The sequence below is a fragment of the Empidonax traillii genome, unplaced genomic scaffold (assembly GCF_003031625.1).
Source record: "Empidonax traillii isolate 1590-97213 ecotype Southwest subspecies unplaced genomic scaffold, ASM303162v1 scaffold750:size552251, whole genome shotgun sequence".
Lineage (NCBI taxonomy): Eukaryota > Metazoa > Chordata > Aves > Passeriformes > Tyrannidae > Empidonax > Empidonax traillii.
The window spans coordinates 349,917-361,927 of NW_020955943.1; the positions used below are offsets into that span (position 1 = coordinate 349,917).

A 12,011-nucleotide genomic window follows, 5' to 3' on the forward strand; every position below is an offset into this window, starting at 1 on the left:
AGATTTCTTGCATTCCATTGCAAGTATTTAGCTGAATAAGGCAAAGCATGTTTTGTCATAGTTTTGAAGACCCTGCAATGTTTATGCCTCTGCTTACCTTTATCCACTATTGATGAACTGGACTGTTCAAAGGAATAAAGAGAAGAACATTTCAGTTCAGGGTTTTTTGCTGTCCCTCCCTCCCCCCCCAAATTAGAGCCTTATGCTTGTGTCCTGTTGAGGGGTGCTGCCTCTAGAACAGAGACATGAGCTATTGAGCTGAAATATCCCTTGAGGTGAATTTTTTCTACTCTTGGGATTAGAAAACCTGTTGGATTTAGTTTCTGCACTTTTAAAATGGAGATGACACGATCTAATAATGCTTATGTGATTGATTATGTGATGTCAGAGATTTAAAAATTCCTAAAAGTTATAGATATTACTATTATTAGATTAAGCTAGAATTCATGATACTTAATTTGGTGTACAGTTAACATTTAAACAGAAATATTCTCATTCTGAGAAGTTATCTAAGAAAAATAATTGCTTTACTGAAAATAGTTAAGCTGCAGTAGCATGTGGAGAAAAAAACCTAACCAAAACATTTAGAGGAATGGTCTTAGCATACTGTTAGTCACAACCCAGCAGTGCAAACTTGTATTGCTTGCAAAAAGATAGTTCATGTATTTATTGCAGGTGCAAGTTAAAACTTGCTGTTTAATGATAATTCTTATCATCTCATCAAGGTTGGTCATGCTCTTCTGAGTATATTCAATTAACAAAGCTGGCCTTTTCAGATTCTGAGACTAGAAATTAATTACGCTCGGTTTTTGAGGATGTCTTCTATGTTATTGGCAGTCGAGTGGGAGGGAATGTGTGATTACTCAAACTAAAATAAGTCTGACTATTAATTCTCAGACTTCAGAAATAATATGCATTTTTAAATTAAACTTAATAGTTTTGAAAATGCAGAAAATATTTTCTAAAATGTCATAGTCCAGGTCAGCAGCTCAAATTCCATTAATTTCCATGGGTTCAGTGTGTCATATTTGTGGTCTCCATGACAAAATATGTTAAATGACAAAACCAGAACAGATTTGCAGCATAGGGTTTACACATTTGATGATACTTTATTTGATCCTATAACTAAGCCAAAATTATTATTTTCCAGTTGTAAATGGATTTTCTGGGGAAAAAAAAAGACAAAGAACAGAAGATAATTTTTTTTTAAAAATAATGATGCTAAGTATATTGCTGTGGTGCTCTGTGGGCTTTATGAATGTACCATGTTCACAAAGATTTTATATCATAATAGGCTGAGTGTGCTGACTGAGCTGCAGCTGTCCTGTATTCTTGTACTCCAGATCACTGCATACTAAACTTAGATTTGCTTCTATCACTTTGACTGCTGCTACTGCAATTGCAGTTAAATGTTAATTAAGCCACTTTAATGATAAACTGCCATGCTACACAAGTACCATTTCAGTTACTAGCAACAGACCTAGCAGTGCTAGGATAAATTATATAGTAGGCTGCTCCACCATAAGGTTAACCCTGTGAAAACACTGCAGATTGGGTTTGTTGGACAAGTGAGCAGAGAGAGCTCACCCTTGTGTAACGTGACCATATAGATCTCAGAGGTCTTTCCCAACCCGGTTGATTCTGTGATTCTATGATTAGGTCTCATATGAGGAGAGAACAGGAACTTATCAACATGGATAAACAGGGTGTGAGACCTTCCTTTTCAGTGGCAGCCAAATACTGCCCTTGTGCTGTTTTGGCCATAATTTCAAAGTGCTTGATAAGACTTTATAGTTGCATTAGGCCTTTGTGTCCATGTGTAACATAGTATGCCTTAAAATATCAGATGTTCCAAAACTCTGGGGGTTGCTGCCTAAATGGTTTTGCAGACATTAAATGGGAGAAGTATAGCAAGTGGACTCAAAGGATTTTGTCCATGTTCAGTGTTGTGGCTGACTTCATTATATTTCCTTCAAATCAAAAATTACTGCTAATAAATATGTATCACCTGATGCCACAATGAGCTATTACAATAAGAGTGGGCATGAAAGAGAAATATGAGGAACATTCCATGGAATGACCTAGAAAATCTCTTCAGAAATTATTACTGCAACAGGAGTTGTTGTATAAAAGATGTATCAACTGTTCTCATTTTCAAAGTATAGTTTGCTCTGAAGTAAATTCCACAGCAGGTCAGTTTTTCACATCCTTGGGATGTTTAGAAAACTAATGACTAAAAAATCAAGAATGGTGTACATAAAGGCATGATCAAAGCCATGTATATGATGTAATCAATATGCCACGAGTATATTTTTTAACATAGACCAGAAAGCACCAGGCTGATCTCACTCAACCTGGAGATTAGCCCCGGGGCACTTCAGATGTGGAACAGGAATATGCAATGTCAAGTCATGCTGCTTTCCAATCTATCTGGTGTTTTTTTTTTTTTTTTTTTTTTTTTTTTTTTTTTTTTTTTTTTTTTTTTTTTTTTTTTTTTTTTTTTTTTTTTTTTTGTTTTTTTTTTTTTTTTGCGCAGATACAGTGATGATAGCTACCTCTTTCTTTCTAAAGGAGGAAAGATACTTTGTATGAAAATATTTGTTGGGGATTTGCATCTCAGTTAGATGGTGAATGACTCAGCTTCCCTCCATCAGCAAAACCCTTGGTGATATTTCATTTGGAAAGGATGGGGAGAAATGTTCTGGCAGGATGAACAGGTGTCATCAGAAAAGTTGTTGCAGCAAAGACAAGCTATAGGGAACCAGAACAGCAAACCGGATGATCATGCTTCATGAGCCTTTGACAGAGAAAAAGACAAAGCTACACTTTTTCTCTTTTTCTGTAGCTTTGAAACTATCCTTAGTCCAACTGACTCAAAAACCACATAAGAAAGAGGTACAGAAAGGACTTTTTTCCCCTTTGGGAGAAAGTGGAAAATTACTGCTTATATATTTCTGTGTGTCACAAATATTGATGCAAAAGTAAATGATGACAGGAGAGCATCTCCACACAAAGTCAAGTAGATCCTTTGATAAGCAGCACCTATCCATGTTTTAATATGTCTTTTGCGTCAGATTATGTTCCTGTCAAGGATCACCAAATATATTATGAAGGAAAGTGGTAGATTATGTACCTTTTTGATATCTGTGGTTCAGCTACTAATCCCTTCCAGGAAGAAGCTGAACAGTAGTTGTTTAATAACCTAGGGTAGTCAATGGGTTTTCAACAGTGTGAATTTATATTTCTGCTCTTGCACTATAAAACTTAGGCAAACATTACCACTTTGACTGATGTGTGCTCACCTATAGACACGTATCATACAAAATGTAAGTTAATTCTTGTTCAGATATCTGTGTTTTTGTTTTTGTTTTTTTTTTTTTTTTTTTTTTCCCAACTACGCAGGCTCTGGACACACTTTTGCTTTCAAATGTTTGAGCTCTGTCAGAGAAGGTATGATTCCTTCTCACAATCAATCTTTACATGATTCACTCTGTGTTATCACTATACATACTTAGTCACAAAGGAAGGTGGGAAATTAAATACATTTAGTACTCCTTTTGAAAGCAGATGCCATGAACCACTAGGGATGTGCAGCAGAAAATGTTAACATCACTGCCTACATCAAAATGGGATGTTTAGGTTGAATATTAGGAAAAATTTTTTGCAGAGAGAGTAATCAGACATCGGAATGGGCTGCCCAGAGAGGTGGTGGATTCACGATCCCTGGAGGTTTCTAAGATAAGACTGGATGTGGCACTTAGTCCAGTAACCACTATAGTGTTGGATCAAGGGTTGGACTTGGTGACCTCAGAGGTCTTTTCCAACTTGGTTGATTCTATGATTCTATGATTTTTTAGGATAAGAGCAATTTGCTGATTGAACAGGTATCTTAAAATATAAAGCCTTGAACTCTTGACATACTGTTTTCAACAACATAAAATTTGAGAGGAATAGAAAAGAAGGGTAAGGAAACATCTTGTTTCTTCAATAGGAAACATTTGTGCAGACAGTTTCTGAATGAATATTCTGCATTTGTTTCTTTAGTGATTTTCTGCAAAATTTAAAGCTTTTTTTTTCAGCTTGCCCAGTTTAACATCCTTCTTGAACAGGAACACATGTTTTTTGATCATTCTCCAAGGCCTCAACAATTCTGTGGAAAAAATAATCAAAAAGGATTGAAAATACTAACTAGATTTTGTAGTCTGATTTCAAAGTGTTAATCAGTCTGCCTGAACTTACCCAGGATCAGATATCATCCAGGTCAGGAAAAAGGTGATGGTAGCTCTGTTAATGCATATTTTCAGTGCTGAAGAATTAAATCCTCCTCGGAAACCAATAAAATATTATTAAACAATATTCCTTCAGACAGGGCCAAATGTCACTTTTGCCTTATATTGATAAAATTGCTTGTATGAACATGCAAACATGCTGTGTTTTCTGAATGCAGTGAAGGAGTGTTTGCTGTAATGCCTAACTACAAAGTGAACTAGTATCTTATTAGCAGTATATTTATGTATACTGACAGTTTATTTTCTGATGAAAAATGAATGTGCTACAGTTTTAGCCCTAAAGCTGGTTGAAGGCATTTGCAGGTATTTGAAGACACTACTTATTCTTTTTGAAAAAAGACTTAGCGATTAATTTATTTAAAATTTTGAAAATTTTGTACTTATTTTTCATTCCCTTTAGGTCTGCAAAATAAATGACAAAACAGCTTCCTAAGTGGAAAATTGTTGGGAAACAGCTTTGAGTCCAGGGCACATTGCAAATGTGTTTTGTGCATCCTCTGGTCTCATACACTGAAGGAATTTTGTTTCTTTTCAGAGCTGAAACATGAGATCCATGTTTGGAGACTGACTGCACAGCGCATTAACCCGGCCAGCAGAGAGGAGACTGCTGTGAAATGCCTCTTGATGCAGAAGGTGCTGACTCTGGACATGCTCCTGAGGAAGAAGCTGAGGACGTTTCACAGGTAAGCAAGGACCAACGTGTCCCACCTCCTCGACTCCAACCCCTTGGAGAGGACAAGCTGCAGGCACAGGCCATTCCTTGCATTGTCAGGGAGCTCCTGCTCATCTCGGTCTGCAGCCAGCAATGATAGTCTGGCTTTGCTAATATCAGGGGTAGCATTTTTGTTTGTTTTAATCAGCCCAAGGCTCATACCTAGTAACTTTAGTAATATCTGATCAGGTATCCTCACTGGGACGAGACCTGTATTCTTAGCTCTGTCTCAATCACATAGGCAGATATGAAGCCACCTTCAGCCTCAGTAAAACCCAAAGTATTTTAGGACAAAACTTATGTGTAAGGCCAGGAAAATATATATCAATGTGACCCAAATTTAAAAGCCTAGAAATTTCATGTAGCTTTTGGTTTAAAAGGATCACAAATATGTCATTACACTTTTCCTTGCAGTTGTGGCTTCAGTGCAGTAAAATGCTATAATTTCTTTTTTTTTTTATTTTTAACTGAAAAATTCAAGTGTTCTTTAGTGAATCATTGAGTGTGAAAAACATATCCCCAGTGACTTGCTGTGTTGTAAAATTATTTCATAATCAAATTTTTAGTGTGAACCTGAGTGCAGACATAACTATCTATTTGTGCATAGAAAAGAAGTTTATATAAACTAGGACTAACAAATATTATAATCTTGTTTTGGTTACAATCTGGTAAAACCAGATGTTATGCCATGGAATTTGATTACTGAGAATAGCAGTGAGAAATACTATGCATGTAAATCGACTAAAGTGAAACTGTAATAATTAGTTTTAATTAATAAACGTGTTAATATGAGCAAGAAAATGCAAATATTATTTCTTAAACTATTCCAGTAATAAGATTTTTTACATTATTTTTTATGATATTGTGTACTTTGAATTGAGTGATGGTATTGATAGTTAAAGACAAAAAGGGTTGTTAAAATTGCCTCCTTTTCAAAAGGTTGTAACCGATTATTAGACTTTACAATACTCCAAAGAAGACACTTCTGAAATATAAATAAAAACTGTGTATTTAATCTTAAAAATTGGGATTCCTCCAGCACAGCACATTTACAGCAATGTGAAAATTCATTAGCATTAACAACAGTGCTCCTGAACTGCAAACCCCAAAGCTTTTTGCTGGAGGGCTGACTATGCCGATAACACGATGAAGTTATTTGGATCTTAAAAAAATTCATTATAAAATGCAAATGTGAACCATATGTGTTCTGACTTGTTAATGTTAGCGCATGACCCTTGTTTTACCGCAAAGTGGCACACACATCAGCTCCTGAAACTACTAAGGGAACTACATATTGCAGATAGCCAGATCCTATGCTAAGGTCCATACCCTGGAGTCCAGCTCCTTCCCAGCCTGTGTCTCTCCAGGAACAAAAGGGTTTGTGTATTAATGGAGCTTGTTACAAAGTGGAGTTTTAACTGAATGCTCATGGGAATTTTGCTGCTGGCTGTAGGAAGGCCATGACTCCTTTGTAATATGAGTTACTCCACAAGAGGAAAGAGGTGATCTGTATGTTATAAGAGGGATTTATTCCAATACTCTTGGCAGAGCTCTGATTTCCCTCTGGAAAAAAGCAGGTGTCATTTTCTTTCAGACAAATTTCACAAGAAGATAAAAACTGGGAAACAAATATTCAAGAACTTCAGAAAAAAGTAAGTAGATGGCAGTTTTTCTGAGTATTCATGTAAATGAAGTGATGCCTTTTTATAGAGATAGTGCTTTGAATCTAAGGGAAATTTAATAACTCTCATGATAGCAGAAAAGTTGGTGGGCAGGGTGGCTGGCTTCTTGGTGTGATAAGACTGATGATAGTGAGGTTTTGTTAGGTTTTATACTTCTGTTCCTTAGAAAAATTAAAAAATCAATAAATAATTCATCACTGTTTTCCTAAGTTTTTCATCTATGTCTAGAAAGGCTCAGAAAGTGTCAATAGGTTGTTCATAGTCACTATGAATGATGATAGACTACACTCCTCCTAATGTACCCAGTGCTGACTCTAATTTACTACACCATGTGACATTACTGCTTTTATTATTCAAGGAAGGATAAACCACTTGGATAAATCCCGTTATTTTAACTGAACACATATTCACATCACCTAAGTCTCTATGATGAAACCGAGGAGATGTAAACTCTGTAGTGGGATTAATGTCTCCTAAATTTAATTGTGTAAATGCCACAATCTCTCTATGTCACTGGCATCACTAATGAAATGGGACCTGTTTCTGAGAGCTCAAGTCCTTGACTGGGAGACACCTGTCCTAGGTGTCATACCAAACCAGAGCAAAAGCAACAGATTTTCTTACAAGGCTTTACAAGGCTTTTCCAAGGCATTGCATAAGAGACAATTTTTTTAAAGCACTGAGATTTGTGTTTTAGTAGAGCTTTAAATTCTAAACAGGGGAAGAACTCAGTCTGGGAGAAGGTGATTTCCTGGGTTGGTGATGAAAGTGAGATCAGAGCAGAGATGCAGAGACAATGGGAAGCACTGGTTCTGACAGTTGAGGGCACAAGAGGATTGGCACAAGGAAGGAGAAGCTGGCCACGGAGTTGTAGAAACTCCACAGAGATGATGGGCTTGGCATGTCTGTGAGAGTTGTACAGGGAGCATGAAAGATTTGACCTCTGCGGTAGTTTATAGGTTTTCAAAGCATACCTGAAAAAAAAGGATGATTTTGTGCAGGACCGTTAAACTGCAGAGTGCTTAGAATGCCTTCTGAGGTAGGAATTGCATTTCTCCTAGGGAAGTGAGGTTGTGATGGGGGTGGCTGAGCACAGCAGGTGCTAAATATATTTGTATCTCTTAAAACGCATTGGGCCACGTATTTGTGTTTTTCATAGGTATGCATAGGATGCATACACATAAAACCTATTTAAGTAGTTCTATTCTTTTATGAAGAGGAGTATATGATAAAGGATTAGCAGTTTGCACTTCACATATGCTTTTGTGAACTCTGTTTGTAATAGATAGCTCCTTCTTTAACAGAGTTAATAATTTTTTTTTCCTGTCTGTCTGTCCACAGCACAGAATAACAGACAAAATTCTCCTTATCAAATGCCTGACTGTGCTGGGATGTGTTATTCTTATGTTTTTTCTCAGCTCATTTGTTCCAGGGATCTACCTAGATCTTGGTAAGTTTCAGAGTTTTGTTCTATATTAATAAAACAAGCAACCTCTCTGACAAAAGCGCAGACGTATCTTTCTGAGTCTGGACCTTCTGGATCTTTTCAGAAAGCCATTCTTCATATGTCTCTGGCCTCACAGTTCCTCCAGGTTAATCAGAACAGCAGTTTCTCAGAACAGGTTTTCAAATTCAGTTTCTCAAAAGGTTTTTAAAATGCACTCATGTCCCAGTTACCCCAGGAGGAACAACAGAGAGTGCTAATGGCTTCATTTTCCAGACCTTCCGATACTAATAAGCTGACTAAACATTACCAAATAAGCAAATTTGACCTTGGCATCATTGCACTGTATGTTTGAGTGAATGACCAAGATGCATTAGAGAAATCAGAAAATAATCACTCCATGGAAGAACGAAGAAGTATAAAGAGCTTATTAAGTATGTAAGTATTATAGTTAATACTTGTGTATAGAATGCTCTTTGTGTAACTTCTGGTCTCCAATACTTTATCTCCATAATAAATCTCTTCCCAACATAAAAACAGGAAGACACTGTATTTGTCTGAAATAAAAGTAGCTGTATGCATAATTTCTATATATAAACATATATGTGGAAGTTTTTATACAGGTAGTTGTATTAGGACAAGGTCTGCATATCCTGAAAAGAGAACCAAGTGAAATCTCACATTTAACTGAAGGACAGGAATAAAACCTACCTGCACATTGCCCAATAAAAAGTTTGTTTGTTTATTTGTTTTGGTGTTTTTGTTTGTTTTTGTTTGTTTGTTTGTTTGTTTGGGCTTTTTTTTTTGTCTGCTTGGCCGCTAAGCACTTTAAAGTCATGGAATTTCAGATTTATGTTCTTCCTGCAATCTGAATTTCCCTACTAGGTACATCCATCTCAGTGGCTGAAAGATGGAACAGTCTTGAAGAGGAATAGCTCATGATCAATAAATCATTGACTGGGTATTCATATACACAGACATTATATTGACATTTATTTTTTTCTGTGCAAAATACAGAGCCAGTTATAGCTCTACAGTGGTAATCAGGTTGTAAGTAAGGCCTCCCATATCTGCTGTTGACAGACTATTTGCCATGAAACGGGCAACTTTAGCCCATAAAGATTATTGCCTGTTAAGAAGTTAAAAGGTGTACTGATGTGTTATAACAGCAAAAGTACTATATTAATAAGGTGTAGGAAAATGCAGAAATTGAAGGTATTTGAAGGCATTTGAAGTCATGGCAGCTGAGAACATAAGCTCTCACATCGACAATTTAGGAAATCAATTTATACCCCTACTTTTCTGTCTCAGATAAGTGACACTGAACCATAATGGATTTCTTGAATTAAACCCAACATCTCTAAGTACTTTAGAAAAGCCACAGCGAGTCAGTAAAGATCAAACAGCACTGGTTGCGTATGCTCTTGGTAAGATATTTTTTCAAAACTGCAAAGCAGTTGGAGTTAATGCTAGAAGAAACGTAACAACAAGTGATCATTTTTTGCCCTATTGCATGTCAGTAAAATAAATGAAAACAAGTGGAATGTTTGGCTGCGTAGGTTTCTTTTATTCATTAGCTGAGTAAGAACCTTGAAAGTAAATAGGACTGGATGTGTTCTGTATAATTTCTCCCTGTTCTGCATTCATGGTAAACTGTTAGATTAATGAATAAATGTTACAAAAAAGCATACACATAATTTCTACTAACAATTAATGGAATCTGTAAACTTCTACTGAGAAGTTGACAAGTTCCATTAATTTACAGGTCTATGGGTTCTCGTTGTTGATTTCCCAGTTCCATTATCTTAGTGATAGCTATCACATATTTATCATTACTGAAGTAGTGCCACTCTGAGTCTCTGGATTTTATTTCTCTAGTGCATGGAAAAGAATTCCTAATATACACTAGATCTTGTACTCTGTTGCTTTGGGTAAATTTGTTCAACATGTTTTTCTCATAAAAATGAAAGTAGATTGTAGTTCAGTTTTAGCTTTGTACTACAATAACGGTTTATATAGAGGGTGAAGTGTTGGAATTTTAATAACTTTAAATTGCATCTGGTAGAGTGAATTAGAAAGATTTTAGAATTCTTTATCACTCCCCCGCCTTGATACAATTTTTTCATTATGAACTTGGAATCATTAATATAATTTGATGGTACTGACATTTTAATTTAAATAATAAAACTTGCATACTTAGCTGCCTTTTAAAATGCAGAACTCCTTCCCGTTCAGTTTTCTTGTACGTTCATCAGTTTACTTAGTCTAATCCTATGAAAAGTCTATGTTAATAAAAAATTCGTACTGAGTCTTTAACTAAACAGCTACTACAAACTTTCAGATTCCCACAGAGCTTTCATTTGGCCCCGTGGAACTCTATTGATAGATCACTGATAAAACATCTGAGAAAAGATGGCAAAGGATGAAAGTAAAGCCCCTTTGAGGATTGTATCTGACTCCTGTTTTGACTTTAACTTTTAGGTAGGCATGTCTAGCTTTGAACTATACTGAAATCCCCCAAAAGAGAAATAGACTTTAAAAGTAATATGAAGCAAAATTTTGTTGAAATTTAAGCTACTTTTTTTTTTTTTTTAATTTTTATTAAATGGAGGATGCTCAAAGTGATTAGGCCAGAAAGAATAGCAAAATCAATTTGTAGCCCAATTCCTTCTCCTTCCCTGAGGCAGGTCCTTCTTCTTTGGTTTGGTTTCAGTCAGTTAAATGAGTAGTTGAGCTGCTATGAAACATGTGCAGTTCCTTCTAGTATCCATGAAGAGGGATCCATTTTCTCTGTGGACCTGCTTTTGTCTGTCTCTCTCAGTGATCTCTGCATGCAAGGTGGGCAGCCTGCTCCTTACAGATGCTTACCCTCTTGCTCCTTCCACCTCTGGACATCTCTTTGCCAGGGCCAGACTCAGTATTTTCTGTCAAAGTGGAAGGTCGTCTCCTCCTTTTAAGTGGTTGCAGCAGATTCTGTTGCTTTCATATTCAAGAAATAAGGTGCAAGACCAAGGGGAAGGATGAGATATTGCCTGTTTCAGAGAAAAGATACTGTCTCTATTTTGTCTGCAGACTGCTGGAAGCTGGGACAGTATGCCAGGAGAAATACAACTGTGATTTTGCCTTATTTACGTATTAATTCCCACCTTATTTACATATTAATTCCCACTTATTGCCACTGTTTTCCATGTTGGAGACATGATTCTTGTATAGGTGAACCTGTGGTGACAACATCCATGGCTTTTCTCATGTTCCTTTGATGAATTATTTAAGCAAGGGGACAGGGAGAAATTTTTTAGACTCACTGAATTCCTCCATAATTTAGGACTGCCGTTTTCTCTCCTGAGGGAGCTGTCTTGGTTTTTTTTTTTTGTTTGTTTGTTTGTTTGTTTGTTTTTTGTTTTGTTTTGTTTGTTTGTTTCTGCAGGGGAGTTCTATCTTAATGTTACTCTGTGAGTCCATTTTGCTGCCTTTGGTGACGAGGATGTCTGTGATCCTTCAGATATCAATGTTCAAGCTAATTTCCTTCATCTGCCCATAAAATAATCTTTGGGGCTGATCAATGATCAGTGGAGGTGATCAACAGCTGTGATTCAGCTAGGTTTCAGCTTTGGTATGATTAAAGCAATGTCAGCAAAAATCTCAAACTTAGAAAAAAAATATGATTTTATTCATTTAACTAAACAACATGATCACTAAAACCTTTCTGGGTAGTAGGACAAGTTCTATAATCAGCAATCCATGTCACCTCTGACAAGCAAACATCACAGATCAAAATTTTCCATGTCGTTCTTATTCTAAAGCCAAAATCCCTTAATATTTGCAAAGTTTATCTTATTTGATGACAATTTTTTTATGTAGGGAAATATAATTTCTCCTGTAAA

The 12,011-nt window shown here is 36.2% G+C and overlaps 1 protein-coding gene across 1 annotated transcript in view; it reads left to right on the plus strand.

Moving 5' to 3' along the window:
• Nucleotides 1-12,011, plus strand: part of OCA2 (OCA2 melanosomal transmembrane protein) — a 167,897-nt gene that overhangs the window by 73,595 nt on the left and 82,291 nt on the right. The window contains exons 16-18 of the mRNA XM_027900810.1: nt 4,825-4,972; nt 6,596-6,653; nt 8,025-8,133. Of these exons, the coding sequence (XP_027756611.1) occupies nt 4,825-4,972; nt 6,596-6,653; nt 8,025-8,133 (315 nt within the window). The remainder of the gene's footprint in view (nt 1-4,824; nt 4,973-6,595; nt 6,654-8,024; nt 8,134-12,011) is intronic.